General features: G+C 45.8%; 2 protein-coding genes across 2 annotated transcripts; one reads left to right on the top strand and one right to left on the bottom strand.

The window, feature by feature from the left end:
* The first annotated feature begins 16699 nt into the window (after positions 1-16699).
* Positions 16700-18134, top strand: LOC119335244 (putative heat stress transcription factor A-6a). The gene is made up of 3 exons (XM_037607398.1): positions 16700-17020; positions 17108-17794; positions 18015-18134. Exons 1-3 carry the CDS (start codon positions 16700-16702, stop codon positions 18060-18062), a joined length of 1056 nt encoding a protein of 351 aa, XP_037463295.1. The 3' UTR covers positions 18063-18134.
* A 475-nt stretch (positions 18135-18609) lies between these two features.
* LOC119338810 (uncharacterized protein DDB_G0283697-like) lies at positions 18610-20503 on the bottom strand. Its single transcript, XM_037611038.1, has 2 exons — positions 19861-20503; positions 18610-19375 (listed from the first exon to the last, which is right to left on the bottom strand). The coding sequence occupies exons 1-2, from the start codon at positions 20417-20419 to the stop codon at positions 18873-18875; spliced, it is 1062 nt and encodes a 353-aa protein (XP_037466935.1). The 5' UTR covers positions 20420-20503; the 3' UTR covers positions 18610-18872.
* Between the last annotated feature and the right edge of the window lie 1895 nt (positions 20504-22398).

Here is a 22398-nt window from a genome sequence, read left to right as displayed (position 1 = left end):
GCATGCTTTACAGCTTAGAACCGGGGTTCCAAAAGCGTTTGGACCAACACGGAGCATATGAGATGTTCGAGGAGCTGAAAATGGTTTTCCAAGCTCACGCCCGGGTCGAGAGATATGAAGTCTCCGACAAGTTCTATAGTTGTAAGATGGAGGAAAATAGTTCTATCAGTGAGCACATACTCAAAATGTCTGGGTTACACAGCCGCCTGTCCCAGCTGGACATTAACCTCCCGGACGAGGCGGTCATTGACAGAATCCTTCAGTCGCTCCCACCGAGCTACAAGAGCTTTGTGATGAACTACAATATGCAGGGGATGGTGAAAACTATTCCTGAAGTATTTTCAATGTTGAAGTCAGCAGAGGTAGAAATCAAAAAGGAACATCAAGTGTTGATGGTCAATAAAACCACCAAGTTCAAGAAAGGCAAGGGTAAGAAGAACTTCAAGAGGGACGACAAGGATGTTGCCGCGCCCGGTAAGCCAGTTGCCGGGAAGAAGTCAAAGAATGGACCCAAGCCTGAAACTGAGTGCTTTGATTGCAAAGGGAAGGGTCACTGGAAGCGGAACTGCCCCAAATACTTAGCGGACAAGAAGGCTGGCAACACTAAAGGTATATGTGATATACATGTAATTGATGTGTACCTTACCAGTGCTCGTAGTAGCTCCTGGGTATTTGATACCGGTGTCGTTGCTCATATTTGTAACTCAAAGCAGGAGCTTCGGAATAAGCGGAGACTGGCGAAGGACGAGGTGACGATGCGCGTCGGGAATGGTTCCAAGGTCGATGTGATCGCCATCGGCACGCTAACTCTGCATTTACCTATGGGATTAGTTTTAAACCTCAATAATTGTTATTTAGTGCCAAGTTTGAGCATGAACATTGTATCTGTATCTCGTTTAATACGAGATGGCTACTCATTTAAATCCGAGAATAATGGTTGTTCTATTTATATGAGAGATATGTTTTATGGTCATGCCCCGATGGTCAATGGTTTATTCTTAATGAATCTCGAACATAATGTTACACATATTCATAGTGTGAATACCAAAAGATGTAAAGTTGATAATGATAGTCCCACATACTTGTGGCACTACCGCCTTGGTCACATTGGTGTCAAGCGCATGAAGAAGCTCCATGCTGATGGACTTATAGAGTCTCTCGATTATGAATCATTTGACACATGCGAACCATGCCTCATGGGCAAAATGACCAAGACTCCGTTCTCCGGAACAATGGAGCGAGCAACCAACTTATTGGAAATCATACATACCGATGTGTGCGGTCCAATGAGCGTTGAGGCTCGCGGAGGATATCGTTATGTTCTCACTCTCACTGATGACTTGAGTAGATATGGGTATGTCTACTTGATGAAACACAAGTCTGAAACCTTTGAAAAGTTCAAGGAATTTCAGAATGAGGTAGAGAATCAACGTGACCGAAAGATAAAGTTCTTACGATCAGATCGTGGAGGAGAATATTTAAGTCACGAATTTGGTATGCACTTAAGGAAATGTGGAATCGTTTCACAACTCACGCCGCCTGGAACACCTCAGCGTAACGGTGTGTCCGAACATCGTAATCGCACTCTATTGGATATGGTGCGATCTATGATGTCTCTTACCGATTTACCGCTATCATTTTGGGGATACGCTCTAGAGACAGCTACATTCACTTTAAATAGGGCTCCATCTAAATCCGTTGAGACGACACCGTATGAATTATGGTTTGGGAAGAAACCTAAGCTGTCGTTTCTAAAAGTTTGGGGATGCGATGCTTATGTTAAGAAACTTCAACCTGAAAAGCTCGAATCCAAGTCGGAAAAATGCGTCTTCATAGGATACCCTAAGGAAACCATTGGGTATACCTTCTACTTAAGATCCGAGGGCAAGATCTTTGTTGCCAAGAACGGATCCTTTCTGGAAAAAGAGTTTCTCTCGAAAGGAGTAAGTGGGAGGAAAGTAGAACTCGATGAAGTACTACCTCTTGAACCGGAAAGTAGTGCAGCTCAGGAAAATGTTCCTGTGGTGCCTACACCGACTGGAGAGGAAATTAATGATGATGATCAAGGTACTTCGGATCAAGTTGCTACTGAACTTCGTAGGTCCACAAGGACACGTTCCACACCAGAGTGGTATGCAACCCTGTCCTGGAAATCATGCTGTTAGACAACGGTGAACCTTCGAACTATGAAGAAGCGATGGCGGGCCCAGATTCCAACAAATGGCTTGAAGCCATGCAATCCGAGATAGGATCCATGTATGAAAACGAAGTATGGACTTCGACAGACTTGCCCGATGATCGGCGAGCGATAGAAAACAAATGGATCTTTAAGAAGAAGACGGACGCTGATGGTAATGTTACCATCTATAAAGCTCGACTTGTCGCTAAGGGTTAGCGACAAGTTCAAGGGGTTGACTACGATGAGACATTCTCTCCCGTAGCGAAGCTAAAGTCCGTCTGAATCATGTTAGCAATTGCCGTGTACTATGATTATGAGATATGGCAGATGGACGTCAAAACGGCATTCCTTAATGGACATCTTAAGGAAGAACTGTATATGATGCAGCCGGAAGGTTTTGTCGATCCTAAGAATGCTAACAAGGTGTGCAAGCTCCAGCGGTCCATTTATGGGCTGGTGCAAGCATCTCGGAGTTGGAACATTCGCTTTGATGAGATGATCAAAGCGTTTGGGTTTATGCAGACTTATGGAGAAGCCTGCGTTTACAAGAAAGTGAGTGGGAGCTCTGTAGCATTTCTCATATTATATGTAGATGACATACTTTTGATGGGAAATGATATATAACTATTGGACAACATTAAGGCCTACTTGAATAATTGTTTTTCAATGAAGGACCTTGGAGAAGCTGCTTACATATTAGGCATCAAGATCTATAGGGATAGATCGAGACGCCTCATAGGTCTTTCACAAAGCACATACCTTGATAAGATATTGAAGAAGTTCAATATGGATTAGTCCAAGAAAGGGTTCTTGCCTGTATTGCAAGGTGTGAGATTGAGCTTGGCTCAATGCCCGACCACCGCAGAAGATAAAGAAGAGATGAGTGTCATCCCCTATGCCTCAGCCATAGGATCTATTATGTATGCCATGATGTGTACCAGACCTAATGTAAACCTTGTCATAAGTTTGGTAGGAAGGTACCAAAGTAATCTCGGCAAGGAACACTGGACAGCGGTCAAGAATATCCTGAAGTACCTGAAAAGGACAAAGGACATGTTTCTCATTTATGGAGGTGACGAAGAGCTCGTCGTAAAGGGTTACGTTGATGCTAGCTTCGACACAGATCTGGATGACTCTAAGTCACAAACCGGATACGTGTATATGTTGAATCGTGGAGCAGTAAGCTGGTGCAGTTGCAAGCAGAGCGTCGTGGCGGGATCTACATGTGAAGCGGAGTACATGGCAGCCTCGGAGGCAGCGCATGAAGCAATATGGATGAAGGAGTTCATCACCGACCTAGGAGTCATACCCAATGCGTCGGGGCCGATCACTCTCTTCTGTGACAACACTAGAGCTATTGCCCTTGCCAAGGAGCCCAGGTTTCACAAGAAGACCAGGCACACCAAGCATCGTTTCAACTCCATCCGTGAAAATGTTCAAGATGGAGACATAGATATTTGCAAAGTACATACGGATCTGAATGTTGCAGATCCGTTGACTAAACCTCTTCCGCGAGAAAAACATGATCAACACCAGAACTCTATGGGTGTTCGATTCATCACAATATAACTAGATTACTGACTCTAGTGCAAGTGGGAGACTATTAGAAATATGCCCTAGAGGCAATAATAAAAGGATTATTATTATATTTCCTTGTTCATGATAATTGTCTTTTATTCATGCTATAATTGTATTATCCGGAAATCGTAATACACGTGTGAATACATAGACCACAACATGTCCCTAGTGAGCCTCTAGTTGACTAGCTCGTTGATCAACAGATAGTCATGGTTTCCTGACTATGGACATTGGATGTCATTGATAACAGGATCACATCATTAGGAGAATGATGTGATGGACAAGACCCAATCCTAAGCATAGCACAAGATCGTGTAGTTCGTTTGCTAGAGATTTTCCAATGTCAAGTATCTTTTCCTTATACCATGAGATCGTGTAACTCCCGGACACCGTAGGAGTGCTTTGGGTGTACCAAACGTCACACGTAACTGGGTAACTATAAAGGTATACTACGGGTATCTCCGAAAGTGTCTGTTGGGTTGACACGGATCGAGACTGGGATTTGTCACTCCGTTTGACGGAGAGGTATCTCTGGGCCCACTCGGTAATGGATCATCATAACGAGCTCAAAGTGACCAAGTGTTTGGTCACGGGATCATGCATTGCGGTACAAGTAAAGTGACTTGCCGGTAACGAGATTGAATGAGGTATTGGGATACTGACGATCGAATCTCGGGCAAGTAACATACCGATTGACAAAGGGAATTGTATACGGGGTTGCTTGAATCCTCAATATCGTGGTTCATCCAATGAGATCATCGAGGAGCATGTGGGAGCCAACATGGGTATCCAGATCCCGCTGTTGGTTATTGGCCGGAGAGCAGTATCGGTCATGTCTACGTGTCTCCCGGACCCGTAGGGTCTACACACTTAAGGTTCGGTGACGCTAGGGTTGTATAGATATAAGTATGCAGCAAACCAAAAGTTGTTCGGAGTCCCGGATGAGATCCCGGACGTCACGAGGAGTTCCGGAATGGTCCGGAGGTAAAGAATTATATATGGGAAGTCGAGTTTCGGCCATTGGGAAAGTTTCGGGGGTCGCCGGTATTGTACCGGGACCACCGAAAGGGTCCCGGGGGTCCACCGGGTGGGGCCACCTATCCCGGAGGGCCCCATGGGCTGAAGTGGGAGGGGAACCAGCCACTGGTCGGCTGGTGCGCACCCCCCTTGGGCCCTCCTGCGCCTAGGGTTGGGAACCCTAGGGGAGGGGGCGCCTCCAGTTCCCTTGAGGGGCAAGGCACCCCCCTTGGCCGCCGCCCCCCCTAGGAGATCCCATCTCCTAGGGCCGGTTCCCCCTTGGGGACCCTATATATAGAGGGGGGAGGGAGGGCAGCTGCACCCTTGCGCTTGGCGCCTCCCTTCCCCCTTGCTACACCTCTCCCTCCCGCAGACGCTTGGCGAAGCCCTGCCGAGATCCCTACTGCATCCACCACCAAGCCGTCGTGCTGCTGGATCTTCATCAACCTCTCCTTCCCCCTTGCTAGATCAAGAAGGAGGAGACGTCACGCTGACCGTACGTGTGTTGAACGCGGAGGTGCCATCCGTTCGGCGCTAGGATCTCCGGTGATTTGGATCACGATGAGTACGACTCCCTCAACCTCATTCTCTTGAACGCTTCCGCTCGCGATCTACAAGGGTATGTAGATGCACTCCCCTCTCTCGTTGCTAGATGAACTCATAGATTGATCTTGGTGAACGTAGGAAAAATTTATTTTATGCAACGTTCCCCAACAAAACTCCCCCTAGATGTGATATCCCCCCTAAGAGGGATAAACTAACCTTGGGTTTTGTCGATGATGACTGAGGGAGTCCTGGATTAGGGGGTATCCGGACTACCGGACTATATACATCATCCGGACTATTGGAGCGTGAAGATACGAGACTCAAGACTCCGTCCCATGTCCAGATGGGACTCTCCTTTGCGTGGAAGACAAGCTTGGCGATCCGGATATTGTTTTTCCATCCTTGTAACCAACTCCATGTAAACCCTAGCCCTCTCCGGTGTCTATATAAACCGGAGAGGATGGTCCTTAGAAGGCCGATCACAATTACAATCATAATCATCATAGGCTAGATTCTAGGGTTTAGCCTCTACGATCTCGTGGTAGATCTACTCCTGTACTACTCATATCATCAATATTAATCAAGCAGGAAGTAGGGTTTTACCTCCATCGGGAGTGCCCGAACCTGGGTAAACATTGTGTCCCTTGCTTCCTGTTACCATCAGCCTGAGATGCACAGATTGGGACCCCTACCCGCGATCCGCCGGTTTTGACACAGACAATGACTTCATGTAGATATTGAAGAGGTGGATGCTCATTGTTGATGTAGATCATTTGGAGCAATCCATTGGAGTGAGTTGCACTTTCAGTACCTACATGGGTTAGTCCCACAAGGAACAAACAAGGATATCCATAGACATAGAGTGAAGCTCACACATGATGATGTCCATGAAAGCATTAGGTTGCCTTGTCCCTTGTCTTACCAACAAGAGGGTTTGTGATTCCTTGAACTAGTGCAAGATGTGGAAGTTTTTTGCACTTGTCCTTGCCAAAATGAATATGAGTGAATAATGTTGGCAGGGTCACCCTCAAGAATTCTCTAGTTCTTCTTCTTCAGAATCCACATCATCTTGATAGGAATCCTTGGGGTTGTAGATGTACTTTATGAAGTAGAACTCGATGTAGTCTTGGGAACCCACATGATCAAGGCCTTTGGAGCATCTTCAAATGCATCAATCTCCTCTTGAAGCTTGTCCTTGCCTTTTAGCTTGTGGTCTTGTGGTGGAAGATCATCTTGAGCTTGTGTCTCCTTGAAGGAAGTAGGATCACACTTCTCATGTTGAGGAACAAACTTCGTCTTGGGGTATTGATCTTCTTCCCACTCAACTCCATTGGAATTGAACTTTCATTCAAAACCAACACCTTGATTCTTTCGGTGCCTTCCTTACTTGCGTACAATGTCCTCGAATTATTTACTTCCGGCAAGACTCTTGTAAACACCTTTCTCTATAATTCCCTTCAGTAAGCTATTTTCTTGCTCAAGTGTAACTTGGCTAAGAGAATCATTAGTGGAATCAAGAGAACTACTAGAAGCAACAATATTGGATTTAACATGATTATTGTACTACTAGAAGAAGAATCTTTCTTGCCCTTGTTGCTAGATTTTACTTATGTCATGTAAGTAGACAAGAGTAAACGCTTGGCAATGTAAGAACTTTTCTTCCGATGATCATCATTGATGGCCTTTAAGAACCCATGTTCTTGCTCAAGATTAAGCTTCTCGAATCGTAGCTTCTCATGAGTTTTTAAAAGTTCTCGATGATCTTCTAAAGTAGTTTCATGAGCTAACTTAAGAGTGTTTAGTTCTTTAGTTAAACGCTCAATCTCCTTCTTATCATTGTCATTCATTTCATCTTGATTAGCATGATTAATAGCATTTCCATCATAGTATTCATCACTAGAGTTGTCAACAAGTAAATCATCATCACCTAGCAAGTCATCTTCATCACTATTGAAATCAACATACTCGGGGTGTACCTTGGGGCCTTTAGCCATGAAGCATCTTCCAATTCCTTCATTTGGTGAATCAAATATGTCATAGGAGTTGGTTGACACAAGTGCTAGACTGGGAACACCTTCATCTTGAGTATATTCGGAGTCAGAGTGATAACTTCTCTCGGAGTGGTTGTCGGAGTCGGAGCCGGATACCCATTTACCAACATGATCTTGATGTCTTTGTTTTGTGTAGCTCCTTGATGACTTGTCCTTCCTTTCCGAATCCTTGCTTCTTCGAGAGGTTCTTCGTTCATAGCGATCATCTCTACTCCTTGTCTCACTTGGAGGTGATTCTTCCCTTTTGCCTCTCCTTTTAGCTGAGTCTTCTCTTCTTTTGTAGGGAGTCATACACTCATTGGAGTAGTGTCCAGGTCTTCCACAATTGTAGCAATTTCGCTCACGACTTGTAGGACCTTGACTTGGAACTTCTTTCCTTGCTTCTACTCTTGTAGAATTTGTTGAAGTTCTTCACCATTAGGCTCAACTCTTCATTGAAGGCTTGTTTCTCACTTAATGATGTAGGAGCATCACATGAGGCTTTGTAAACACCACTAGACTTGTTGTGAAGCTCTTCTTTATCCTTGAGTGACATCTCATGAGCAACAATTCTTTCAGTGACTTCGGTTGGCTTGAGATCTTTGTAGTTTGGCATCATTTGGATCAAAGTGCACACGGTATCATTTTCCATCCAAGGCACTCAAGATCTTTTTGATGATGAATTTGTCAGTCATCTCTTCACTTCCTAAGCCGGCAATCTCATTTGTGATGAGAGCAAGCCTAGAGTACATTTCAGCGACACCTTCACCATCCTTCATTTTGAACTTGTCAAGTTGACTTTGAAGCACATCCAACTTGGATTACTTAACGAATTCGGTACCTTTGTGCATATCAATCAAAGTATCCCAAATTTCCTTTGCATTCTCAAGACGGCTGATTTTGTTGAATTCTTTGGGACACAATCCGTTGAAGAGGATATCACAAGCTTGAGCATTGTATTGCAACATCTTCAATTCTTCCGCAGTAGCTTCACGATTTGGTTCTCTCCCATCGAAGAATTCACCTTGCAAACCAATACAAACAATAGCCCAAACGATGGCGTTATGTCCAAGAATATGCATTTTCATCTTATGTTTCCAATTAGCAAAATTAGTACCAACAAAGTAAGGACCTCTATGGTGGTAATTTCCCTCGCTAGACGCCATACTCTCCTAGGTTTTGAAACCAAGGCTATGATCGCCAAAGCTATGGAAATCAAGGAAAATGGAGACCAAAGCTCTGATATCACTTGTAGGATCTAAAGTATGTCTATAGGGGGGGGGTGATTAGACTACTTGACCAAATAAAAACCTAGCCTTTTCCCAATTTTAATTCTTGGCAAACTTTAGCAACTTAGCACAAGTCAAGCAATCACAATACAATTCAAAAAAGCATGCAGAGAGTATATGAGCAGTGGAAAGTAAAGCATGCAACTTGCAAGAAAGTAAATGGGAGGAGTTTGGAGGGAGCAAACGCAATGTTGACAATGAGATTTTTGGCGTGGTTCTGGTAGGTGGTGCTATCGTACATCCACGTTGATGGAAACTTCAACCCATGAAGGGTAACGGTTGCGCAAGTCCACGGAGGGTTCCACCCACGAAGGGTCCACGAAGAAGCAACCTTGTCTATCCCATCATGGCCATTGCCCACGAAGGACTTGCCTCACTTGGGTAGATCTTCACGAAGTAGGCGATCTCCTTGCCCTTACAAACTCCTTGGTTGTCACGCCCAATATGCGACCCTATCCAAAAGGAACTCGAAGGTCCCACCAGGGATAGACCCACATATTGAAACGCTTTTGCAAGGTGGATATCATTACATCAACATTACATAATAGATGGGGATACATACATAAGGCATCCAATGCCACATGAATACAACATCACAATACACAAGAGCATCATCCGACTACGGATGAATCACAAACAGAAACTCAAACGACATCCACCCTGCTAGCCCAGGCTGCCGACCTGGAACCTATCCCCTGATCGAAGAAGCAGAAGAAGAACTCAACGCTCACAAGCATCGCTCTCGCGTCATGATCATCGCAAAACCTGTACCTGCAACTGGTGTTGTAGTAATCTGTGAGCCACGAGGACTCAACAATCCCATTACCATGGGTATCAAGACTAGCAAAGCTTAATAGGAAAGGAAGGGGTAAAGTGGTGAGGCTGCAGCAGCGACTAAGCATATATGGTGGCTAACATACGCAAATAAGAGCGAGAGGAGAGAAAAAGGAACGGTCGTCAACTAGTAATGATCAAGAAGTGATCCTGAACTCCTACTTACACCAAACATAACCCAGAAACCGTGTTCACTTCCCGGACTCCGCCGAGAAGAGACCATCACGGCTACACACACGGTTGATGCGTTTTAATTCGGATCTGGTGTCAAGTTATCTACAACCGGACATTAACAAATTCCCATCTGCCTATAACCGCAGGCACGGCTTTCGAAAGATTATACCCTGCAGGGGTGTCCCAACTTAGCCCATGACAAGCCCTCGCGATCAACGAAGGAATAGACCTTCTCCCAGGAAGACCCGATCAGACTCGGAATCCCGGTTTACAAGACATTTCGACAATGGTAAAACAAGACCAGCAAGACCGCCCGATGCGCCGACAATCCCGATAGGAGCTGCACATATCTCGTTCTTAGGGCAACACCGGATGAACACTACGTACAACTAAAACCAGCCCTCGAGTTTCCCCGAGGTGGCGCTGCAAGTGGCTCTGGTTCGGACCAACACTTAGACAAGCACTGGCCCGGGGGGCTATAATAAAGATGACCCTCGAGAGAGCGACTCCCAAGGGAAAAGTAGGTGGTGGTGAGGCAAATGGTAAAAGTTAATGTTGGGCCTTGCTGGAGGAGTTTTATTCAAAGTGAACTGTCAAGGGGGTCCCATAAATCACCCGACCGCGTAAGGAACGCAAAATCCGGGAACATAACACCGGTATGACGGAAACTAGGGCGGTAAGAGTGGAACAAAACACCAGGCAAAAGGCCGAGCCTTCCACCCTTTACCAAAAATATAGATGCATTAATAATATAAGAGATATTGTGATATCCCAACCAAAATCCTGTCCACCATGGAGAAATCTTCAACTTCACCTGCAACTAGCAACGCTATAAGAGGGCTGAGCAAAGCGGTAACGTAGCCAATCAATGGTTTGCATTGGAAAGGTGTCAAAGGTTAGAGGTTCATGGCAATTTGGGATGGCTTGATAAACAGGTAATAGGTAGCGCAGCATAGCGATAGAACGAAGCAACTAGCATAGCAATGATAGTAGTGAGATCCAGGGTAGCGGTCATCTTGCCTGAAATCCCGCAAGGAAGAAGAACGAGTCCATGAAGAAGACGAACGGATGAAGCTGAACCAAGCATAGACGAACGAATCCTCACGATCGCAACGAAACAGGAACTATCGAAAAGAAGCACACAACATGGTAAACACACCACACATGAACAAGGCATGATGCACAAACAAGCATGATGCATGACAAAGCTACATGAAGCTACTCATGGCAAGAGATGATGCAACCAAGAGCAACACATCAAGGCAAGTTTAAATGAGGCCGGGATCAACATATAACAATTCCGATAAGTCCTCATATGCATATTTCGAAATTGGTCCAGATCTGAATAAACCTTATGTTCAAGTTGTTAAACAGCAAGTTAAGATGCACAAGGATGATCTACATGAGATTCTAGTCAAATTACATATAAAGTTCATTTAGTTCGGAGCTACGGCCTAGAAGATATGAGCAAAACAAGTTAAGCATGGCATTGATGCAAAATGCACCCAAACATCAAGCAAACACCTCAAAACAAGGATGCAACATGATAATATGAAACTACATGCAATTCTAAGCAAGTTTCATATAGAGCACACCCAAAACGGAGCAACGGTTCAACACACACACACTATACAAGTTATAGCAATAATCTGTCCAAAACAGCAACTAGGCATATTGCGGGCATCAAAACAATATGCTACAGCACCCCAACACAATAACAAAAGGCATGGGCATGATTTACAGGTAAAGCATAACAAAACATGAACACTGAGCTATCTCCAGAAATCACTAGAACATGCTCAAACACACATGGTAAGATTGCAAGTTATAACAATTTCAGACTTTGCAGAAAATAACATCACGATGCAATGTTTAGAGCTATCAAACAACATGTTACAGGAACTTATCATGGCAAACAAAGGCATGGAATGAATCTACTAATAGCATAGATCAAAAGTCCCTTACTGGCCATAAGCCAAAAAGGATCAGAAAATATGATGGCACCCACGTAAACATAGCAAGTTATTATACAGATTCAAACATGGCAGAAACCTAATTATGAAGGCATGTAGATGAGCTTGTGCAACTCACTACAGAGCAATACATGGCATGGCAAGGCACCCAACAGTAAGAAGGCATGTTTGTGAAGCTAAGCATGGCAATAGCAAGGTCATAGGGTGCATGGATCACTAGGAAAACACATGGAAACAACGGAACTTAATGTTAACAGGCTGACGGCAACATTATCAAGCAACTTTGGAGCAAGATATGAACAAGGTACAGCAAGCTATAAATGCTACCAGGGGCATGTATGGATAGAGCATGATATGTAGATCAAAACATGTTTATAGAACATCTCCAGATTATGCATAGAATGATTAGTAGCAACATGTTTATATAGCATCACGAAATAACAGATTCAGCCTAGCAAAACAGCAACATCATGTACACTACTTCACAAGCTTGAATCACTCACCACAAGTCATTGCATGACAAGATAAGCATAGCATCATCAAGAAGACATGTTTGTGAAACAAACAAAGTCAAGAACAAATCCATAGCATGTAAGGATCAACTATAGCAACCTTGGCCAAATTGAATAACACGTAAATAATCTGCCAGGAAACATTTTGAAGCAAAAGTAGAGCACGAAAATGACATGCTAGAGTACTCCATAATTGCAACGAAGGGCATGAATGGATAGACAATAACCACATGTTCAAAACACCCTTACTGAAGTATCTCAAAATATGCATGGATCTCTCTGTAGCAACATGTTTACATGGCATCAAAATAACAGCAGAACAGGGACTAAAATCAGCAACATCACGATGCCTAGTTTGCATGCTTGTGCTAGTCACCACATTGATCATAAAAATACATGGTAAGCACCTCTGTAAAGAAGACATGGCATAGTTCAAAACACATATAGACATCAACCTCATAGGATGCACACATCAATCATGGCAAAAATGACAAAAGAGCTCGTTCTGATAACAGACAACAGAAAACATTATGAAGCACTCTTACAACAATGATGCAGGCATCTAGATGACCTCAAATGAATATGATGCAATGTACTGAAATGATGTACTCGTCGAGGCGAACAATTTGACATATTACACGCCCAAAACGAAGCTACGGATGCAGAGATACAGCATGACGAACATGGCATGAAAATTACACAGATTCGGGACTTAGTCATTTTTCTGGAAAAAAAAACATATGAGCGTGATATAACTATATGTCGCCTGGGCGGGGAATAGGGGTATCTCACCACGGGCTTCGGCCCAGAGAGGAAGGAGAGGCAGGCCGGGGCAGGCCGAACTGGGCTGGGCCTCCGGCTGGAACTGGCTGGGCTGGCGCGCTGCTGGGCCTTGGAGGCGTGGCCCACGCAGGGGGTTGACGGAGTCGCGGACGCCTCCCGATCCAATCGGGACGAGAGGCGGCGGCGCGCCGGTGCTCCAGCGAGCGGAGGATGACGGAGGGGGCCGGGAACGGCGCCGGAGGCCGGATCCGGTGGCCACCTCCCCATTCCCGGCGACGGAGGCGACACAGGCGAGCTCGAGGGGCTGCGCCCATGGAGGGTTCCTGCGGGAGAGAAAGGGCCGGCGGGGGTGAGAGGGAGAAGGAGGAGAAGGGAGAAAGGGCGGCGGCGTCTGGCCTGAGGGTCGTCGGCGGCGATGCGGTGGGCGCTGGCGCGGGATCTGGCGCGGAGGCGGCGGCGCTGGAGGGCGGAGGTGAGCGGGCAGCTCGGGCGCGGGGGCACGGGCGCCCCGGGCTGCGACGGCGGCGGCTCGGGCCCGATTCGGCCCACGGCGGGTCAGATCCGGGCCCCGACGGGCCTGGCGGCGTGGGACGGCGGCGGGGACAGGTGGCGTGATGTGGTTGGCTGCGGGCGGCGGCGCGATTCGTCTGGCCGGGGTTGGACATGTCCGGCACGGCGCGGAGGGGAAAAATTAGGGTTAGGGGTGGAATTGATCCGTGAATTTCGGGGAAGGGGTGTTTATATAGGTAGAGGGAGCTAGGAGAGTCCAAATGAGGAGCGGTTTTCGCCCACACGATCGTGATCGAACGACCGAGAGCATGGAGGGGAGTTATCTAGGTTTTGGGCCACTTTCGAAGGGGTGTTGGGCTGCACACAAAAGAGGCCTTTGCGGTTACCCGGTTAACCGTTGGAGTACCAAACGACCTCCAAATGGCGCGAAACTTGACAGGCGGTCTACCGGCGCTATACCAAGGCCACTTGACAAGCCTCGGTCCATTCCGAGAAAGTTCAACACCCGCTCACAACGAGAGACGAAAAGGGGAACGCCGGAGGGCATAGGAGTGCCGGATTGCAAAACGGACAACCGGAAAAAGGCTCGGATGCATGAAACGAACACGTATGCAAAATGAAATGCACATGATGACATGATAAAATGCAACACGCAAGCAAATGACATGGCAACGGCGGCGAATAACTGGCAGACGCCTGGCGCATCGGACTCGGGGCGTTACATTGGTTCAACTCCACAATCTTGACGGAGGCTCCCAAGTGACACCTAACCAATCTAGGAGACACCACTCTCCAAAAGGTAATAGATGGTGTGTTGATAATGAACTCCTTTCTCTTGTGCTTCAAATGATAGTCTCTCCAACACTGAACTCTCTCTCACAAATTTGGCGATGGTGGAAAGATGATTTGAGTGGAAAGCAACTTGGGGAAGGCTAGAGATCAAGATTCTTGTGTTTGGAATGGAATGTCTTGGTCTCAACACATGAGTAGGTGGTTCTCTCTCAGAAAATGAATGGTGGAAGTGTAGGCACATTCTGATAGCTCTCTCCACGAATGAAGAATGGGTGGAGGGGGTATATATAGCCTCCTCACAAAATCTAACCATTACACACAGATTCACAAACTCGGTGAGACCGAATGGTAAAACTTGGTAAGACCGATTCAGGTCAAAATATGAACGTTAGGCTTTTCGGTGGGACCGATACGGTCAACTCGGTGGGACCGATGCGCTAGGGTTAGGGCATAACGTAATCTCGGTGAGACCAATCAGATGAACTCGGTGGGATCGATTCCAGTAATAGGCTCATAGAGAGTTGGTCAGGCAAACTCGGTGGGACCGACTCACCCATCTCGGTGAGACCGAAACGTTACAAAAAGGAAACAGGGATTTTGCATTGCGAACTCGGTGGGACTGATTCTCTCATTTCGGTGGGACCGAAACGTTACGAAAAGGAAACAGGGAGTTTGCAACCCCATCTCGGTGAGACCGAGATCCCTATCGGTGAAACCAATTGACTAGGGTTTGTGGCAGTGGCTATGTCAAATGAACTCGGTGGCGCCGGATAGATCAAATCGGTGGGGCCGAGTTTGACTTTTAGGTTTAGGACATATATGGAAATGAGAAAGTGGTTGAGGGTTTTGGAGCATATCACTAAGCATTTGGAACTAGTAAGCCATTAAGCAACACCTCATCCCCTTTTAATAGTATTGGCTTCCCTATGACTCAGTGTGATCTTGGATCACTAAAAAGAAAATGTAGAGTCTTGACTTTGTTGCCAATATGTGCCCTTAGCATTTTGAGGGGTCCACATCTCTACTTCATGCCATGCCAATCATTGAACTTTCTGAAATGATCATCTTGAAAGAGCATTAGTTCAATGAGCTATATGTTGTTAAGAATTACCAAAACCACCCAGGGATTAGTTGCACTTTCACAATTGTATAACTTTTATAGCATACATCTTATAAATTATTGATCTTATCAATGGTCAAAGTAAATCTTGAAATATGTATTAGGCCCTATATATGGATGTCGGGAGTAGATTGTTGCTCCAACGCTAGTGATGGACTGTGAACGCGAGGGTGATCACACTAAACAACACGAAGAAGGGCTAGAGAAGTTTAAAGAGGCAAAGACTAATCAGTGGGGACTTGCGCATGATAAAGAAGATGGTTATAGAGAATAAACGTTACCGTGGAAGACATGGACACTTGTATTAAATAACACAATGTTTGTAGGCTACATAAATGGAAAAATGTGTAACCCAAAAATAACAAAAAGAATGCCTCCATGTGTTTGTCTTTTTTGTGTGCACCAGACATGTAAACATATTTTGATGGAAATTTGTATGCACACCCGCCACTAGTAATTAAAAAACCAAAATCATATTTTTATGAAGGAAAAAAAACAAAAATCATATTTTTCTAGTTTCAAAAACATCTGAAAATAAATTCAAATATACACATAGATGTATTCAATGCGTTTATAAATTTTCATGATGAAATCTCGACTCCTATGAAAGACTCGGTTGGTGATGATAGTGTGTCTGTCATCCGTCATTTCTGACCATTAGATTGCATCTAACGGTTGTGAGGTAAGTTGTGGCATTTTTGCAACAATGGCCCACATCTCTGCTCCAATTTGCAGAAACCCCCTTATTATCTTGAAAGCAACCACATCCCTCTCTCACCTCATCAAAACAGCCTGAGAAATATATTTTAAGTGAAACATAATATATTTTTAGTGCTATATGTATTCAAAACAAGAGTGTTTTCTTTCAAGTTTGTGAACAAATACTATTCTACCTTGGGTCTGTTGCAATGCACAGGCACATTGCTAGTGACTTAATAAGATCAAATTAAAAATGGATTTGAGCACATACGGTTCACTATTAAAATTCATGATTTTTAGCTCACGTGTTAAATCATTCGATATATCTGGGCCGGAGGCATGTTCGGCTTCGGGCCGAGCCCAGCCCAAGCTCGGAACATGGCCGATTCTTCCGGGCAGTCCCGTCATTCACCAACTATCAAAGCCCGGGGGCCGCGCGCGACATAAAGCCAACTCACGAGTGAGCTCTAGCGGCCATGAGAAACTTCCAAAGAAAATATCCGCCATTAGGCACACACTCATCCCCTCCTTGTAGTACTTTCCAGAATGTCTATCCCACTCCTATAAATACTCCAACCCCCACACTCCGCTCCCGCCAAATCCGACATCACTCACGAACGAGCAACCAAACGAACACTTGTGTACCAGCTACACTCCAGCCAGATGGACTCCGCCGCCGCAGTGACCATGGACATCAAGCAGGAGGAGCACGAGATGGTGGTGCTGGATGACGACAACGACGGTGACGCGGGCTGCTGCCGGGCGCCGACGCCGCTGGACCTGGCGGCGGCCGCGGCGGTGGCGCCGTTCCTGGCCAAGACGTTCGACATGGTGGAGGACCCGGCGACGGACGCGGTGGTGTCGTGGGGCGCGGCGCGGAACAGCTTCGTGGTCTGGGACCCCCACGCCTTCGCCGCCCGCCTCCTCCCGCGCCACTTCAAGCACGCCAACTTCTCCAGCTTCCTCCGGCAGCTCAACACCTACGTAAGTGCGCCTGCGGTGGTTCCATGGACCTCTTTGTCGATCGCTGTTTTCTTTCCTTTGCTGATGAATGTGGTGTGATCATTGCAGGGATTCCGTAAGGTGAACCCGGACAGGTGGGAATTTGCCAACACGGGCTTCCTCGGCGGGCAGCGCCACCTCCTGGCCGGCATTCGACGCCGCCGCGGCGCCGACACCGCCCGCCGTCCCGCTGCGGCCTTGTCGCCGTCGTCGTGCGCGGAGGGCGCCGGCGGCTTCGGCCCCGTGGAGGGGGAGCTGGAGCAGCTGCGGCGGGACCGGGAGGCGCTGAAGCGGGAGCTGGCCGGGCTCAAGCGGCAGCAGGAGGAGGCGCGCGCGACACTGCTCGACATGGAGCGCCGCATGCAGGGCACGGAGCGGCGGCAGGAGCAGTGCAAGGCCTTCCTCGCGCGCGCCGTCAGGAACCCTGCATTCCTGGCCAACCTGGCGCGCCGCAACGGCCTCACCGCGGCGGCTCCGGCCCCCGCTGTCGACGGCAAAAAGAAGCGGCGGCTGCTCGACGTCATCCCGTCGCCGCCACCGGCGGAGGACGGGTTCACCTTCGAGGAGCTGGCACTCGCGGCCGGGGTCGTCGAGGAAGCAGCCGCGCCGACCCAGGGCGCGGGCGCGGGCGGCGTCACGACGGACATGATATGGTACGAGCTGCTCGAGGAGGGGCAGGCGGAGATAGACGTTGATGTGGAGGACCTCGTGGCCGCCGCGGGGGACATGGAGCCGTGGGGGTTCGGCGAGGAGGAGGTGCAGGACCTGATGCAGCAGATCGACTCCTTTGCCTGCTCGCCCAGTTGTTGAATCTTGATCGTCTCATCAGCCCAGCTCAGCACAATTCATCATGATCACTTCAGTATTACTAGTAGATTTAGTAGTAGCAGCAGGGCATAGTAGCTTTGCAGTTTGATTATGGTCACTATATGTGTGCTTGTCCTTGCTAATTCGGATTCTGCGTGTGTTCGTGCAGGATCCGGATGATGGAGTCTGTCGGGATGCAAGGTGTGGAAGGGGGTGACAGGCAGTCAGTATGCTCCGGAAGTTCAGATGCTTTTAGGTACCGTCGATGCATCCATGTTCATTACTTGTATTGGGCTGACGATTTTCTCTCCGAATATAAATATAATTTTTTTAAACTTCATTCTAGTTTGTTTCTTCAGCGTTCGATACAAATCTGGGATGGTGACCCTAACATTAAAAAGCTGTGATTATGACGTGTGTTTTGATTTGTAGGAACTAGGAACGTTTCAGAATGGTGTTTTCAGGACTACTCCATTTCAAGTCTACTTCGTTGATCTCTCAAAAAGAAGTCTATTTCATTGATCAGTGACAAATGGTTTCCGCTCACGAACATGATAACTAATATGGACACCAGTGGCAGTAAACATGTTGCTTTGTTTCTTCAGCATGCTCACTGACTTCTTTACATGGAAAATTGTCTTGATTTCGTCACAGGCTGCCGTTCTGTAGAAGCTTAGAAATATTATCTGCATCAGCAAGCACGAACCCCAATGCAAATAATAGATGAAAATCAACGCATCTGTACTGAGAGATGAACTAGGGAAAATCCATAACTTGAGCAAACAAATGTAACTGGATATAAAAACAGCCAAATAAGCACTTCCACAACAGTTTCCAGACAGCAGCAGAAAAGCACACAATATGTACACAGTTTCAGTACGTGACGATGCTACTTGCTAACACTAACATTACATCTTCACATGATAGTACAAGAGCTTTATCGACAGTGTTATCGGTCATCACCGTCTTCATCATCGAATTCAGCACACCTTGACATGAAAGCACAAAAGCTTTAACGACGTTGCTATCAGTCGTACTCGTCTTCATCATCGAATTCATCTTCCTCTTCTTCCTCACTCAGCTCTTCCATAGGCTCATCCTCATCCTCTTCTCCGACTATAAAACCTCCCAGTGTCTCATCTGCTTCATCATCTTCATCTGTCTCATCCTGTTCATCTGCCGTATCCTCATTTTCTGTTTTTGAGTTCTCCTTGCGAGGTTTTTTGGGGTCTTTCGATCTTGTTACATACTTTTTTGGTCTCTTCACACTAGCGCCTGTTAGCAGGGTGTCTTTTCCATCTTCGCTCTCATCAGTCCACTCATCATCATCCTCACCCTCTATCTTTTTCTTCTTCTTGTTCGCACGACTACGACCCCTTGATTTACGTCCCGTGTTACTAACATCGTCGTCATCTTCATCATCGCTGCCCTTCCTTATTTCCTCTAGGAACCAGTTCCAATCCTTCGGAGGGCGAATCCAGCCCTTAGGGTAATTGTCAAATTCATGACCCGCCGACAAAAAACCAAACTCTGCAGCCATAGTTATACTCCTTAGTATGGAAGCACCAACGAAATTACCTATATATCTTTAGATTTCAGAGAAGAACGATTAAATTATTTCAACATCAGGAATGAATTTTTAGCACACAGCCACATTAACTTAAAGAACAACAGCATGTATGAAGCAGACTCGGCCGAACCATAAATTTCAGCGAACCCAATCAAGTCCTAATGTATAGCAATTATTCTTCCTGGCTTCTGGCATTTCAAATGAACATAATGCATACAAAAAATAGCAGACGTTAAAAATGTACTATCAGCAACCAATAACCAACACATCCTAACCATAAGAGGCAGGGTTAGAAAACAGGCAATGCAGTAATGCAAGCTACTCCAATGTAACCTGACCCGAATGCCAAAACAATTTCTCTCTGCAACATTTCCCCCAACAAATTTCCCGGCACTGAAGATTGCATTCTCTCTCTGAAAGGAAGAACAACCCAACACAAGCTCACCTTGAACCGGGTCGATGCTATCAAGATCAATTTTCAGATCCTCTACTTCCTCATCCAAATCGTCATCACCGGACGCCGCCATAACATCCTCCTTCGTCACCTCCATGGCCTCCTCCGACGCTCGCCTCTCCCTTTCCCTCTCCTTCCTCTCCCGCGTCCGCTTCTCCCGCCTCGCCACCGCGTCTAGCACCGCGGTGTCCACCTCCACCTCCGCACCCTCAACCGCCTCCTCCTCCCCGGCCGTCCTCCGCACCGTCCAGAATGACGGCGCCTTCAGCGACAGAGACAGCCCGTCCCCGGCCCGGAGCTCGCCCGCCTCGCCGCGGCGGTACACCTTGTCTCCTCCGACCGGCGAGCGGACGAGCACGGGGTTCCTCCCTACGACCTCGAAGGCGACCCCAGGCTCCCCGCCGCCGACGAGGCGGAGGGAGACGTGGCGGCGCGATATGTTGCGGTCTGCGAGAACCAGGTCGCCGCGGCCGAGCTCGGCCGACGGGGACTCGCTGGAGAGGGAAACCACTCTTCCGCCGCCGCCGCCTGCTTCGAGCTCCAGCTCCATGGCGCCCGGTTCGCGGTGAGGAAGTGGGGGATTTGGGTGTTTGGAGTGGGAGGCGACGACTGCGAGGAATGGAGGGAGAGTGGGGCGGGGTCGTCTTTTCGGGAGGCGGTGCTAAGATCTGGGCTTTTTAGGCTTTCTGCTACGTGGGTAGACCAGGCTGGATTCATTCAGCCCGGTAACTGAACTGTCTGCACTTGTGGCCTGCTTGGATCGCAAACGCGAACAAATATGGCCGGCTTAGGTTTTTGTTCACGTGGCCGGGGCAGTGGGCGCTTTTGAAGTGAGACATTCCCGTCGACGAGACGTCTACGGCGACGCGATTTCCTATTTGCCGCACGTCGCGGCAAAGTGTCGACGAATCGCACAGGGGGGGGGGATGCGAGTAGCGAGCTATTTGGGCCGGCCCATCTTTAGCGTACATACAGCTTCCGGTTTTGGGATCGTTCTAGAGCGTTCCCAGCCGGTTCTTGCTGGTTTGGGAACCATCTAGAAGATTCCTGAACCGGTTTTTTTCGTTTCTTTTTCTTTTTTACTCGTTCTGTTTTTTCTTCTTCCTTTTTCTTGTTCTTCTTTCTTTTCTTTTTGTTACTTATTTGTTTTCTTTCAGTTTTCCATTTCAAGTTGATTTCTCTTTTCAACAAATTTTCTTTCTTTGATCTTTTATTTATTTTTATTTTTCTTCAATTGTTTTCAAAATATTCAAGTTTTGTTCATGTTTATAAAAAATGTTCAGTTTTTAGAAAAATGTTCTCCACATTCAAAAATTGTTCTCCTTACACAAAAAGTTCAAAACTTTCCAAATTCAGGAAATGTACTGGATTTCAATTTTTGTTCACGTATTCAAAAATATCATGCTTCAAATTTGTTAGGGATTTTTCAAAATTGTTCTCTGTTTTAAAATTTGTTCTCAAGATTCAAAAAATGACTTTTATTTAAAGATTAGTTTGCGCGCTGAAATTTGTTCTCTGTTTCGAAATTTGTTCTCAAGATTCAAAAAATGTTTGTACTTTAAGAAATTGTTCACAAATTCCAAAACATTCATGTTTTAAAAAAATGTCCAGTTTTCGAAAAAATGTTCTCAAAATTCAAAAATTGTTCTCATTACACAAAATAGTACAAAACTCTCGAAATTCAGAAAATGTACCGGATTTCAATTTTTTCACGTATTCAAAAAAAACTACGCTTCCAAATCTGTTCACTATTTTTTAAATTTGTTCTTAAAATCAAAAAATGTTTGTGCTTTAAAAAATTGTTCGCGCTTTGAAATTTGTTCTCAAGATTCAAAAAATGTTCGTGCTTTAATCAATTGTTCACAAATTCCAAACCTTCATGTTTTCAAAAAATGTTTGGGAAATTCAAAATTTGTTTGCGTGCAAAAGTTGTTTGTGTTTCCAAATTTTGTTTTGGAATTACAAAAATGTTCCTGTTTTTGAAAAATTGTTCCTGTTCATTTTTTGGGGTATTTTAAAAAATGTCCCTCTGTAAAAATTGTTCTCTTCTCCAAAATTTATTTGCGTGTTTAAATATGTTTGAGTTTTCAAAAAAATTGAAAAATGTTCCAGCATGGTAAAACATTCACGTTTTATTTCTGACCATTTTCAAAAAACTGAACATTTTTTGAACTTTTTGGAAAGTTTTATTTCCTGAATTTGTTCTCTGTTTCGAAATTTGTTCTCAAGATTCAAAACATGTTTGTACTTTAAGAAATTGTTCACAAATTCAAAAACATTCATGTTTTAAAAAAATGTTCAGTTTTCGAAAAAATGTTCTCAAAATTCAAAAATTGTTCTCATTACACAAAATAGTACAAAACTCTCGAAATTCAGAAAATGTACCGGATTTCAATTTTTTCACGTATTCAAAAAAAATACGCTTCCAAATTTGTTCACTATTTTTTAAATTTGTTCTCAGTTTCAAAATTTGTTCTCAGTTTCAAACATTGTTCTTAAAATGAAAAAAAGTTTGTGCTTTAAAAAATT

Source organism: Triticum dicoccoides, chromosome 7B, assembly GCF_002162155.2.
Source record: "Triticum dicoccoides isolate Atlit2015 ecotype Zavitan chromosome 7B, WEW_v2.0, whole genome shotgun sequence".
Lineage (NCBI taxonomy): Eukaryota > Viridiplantae > Streptophyta > Magnoliopsida > Poales > Poaceae > Triticum > Triticum dicoccoides.
The sequence above is the reverse complement of the archived record's forward strand: the minus strand, read 5'-3'. Positions and strand labels throughout refer to the sequence as shown.

Coding starts and splice junctions, on each gene's coding strand:
- LOC119338810 (XM_037611038.1), bottom strand. CDS start 20,419: ATGGAGCTGGAGCTCGAAGCAGGCGGCGGCGGCGGAAGAGTGGTTTCC. Junction 19,376..19,860: donor TAGCATCGACCCGGTTCAAG/GTGAGCTTGTGT, acceptor CTATGGCTGCAG/AGTTTGGTTTTTTGTCGGCG.
- LOC119335244 (XM_037607398.1), top strand. CDS start 16,700: ATGGACTCCGCCGCCGCAGTGACCATGGACATCAAGCAGGAGGAGCAC. Junction 17,021..17,107: donor TCCGGCAGCTCAACACCTAC/GTAAGTGCGCCT, acceptor TGATCATTGCAG/GGATTCCGTAAGGTGAACCC. Junction 17,795..18,014: donor GGGGGTTCGGCGAGGAGGAG/GTGCAGGACCTG, acceptor GTGTTCGTGCAG/GATCCGGATGATGGAGTCTG.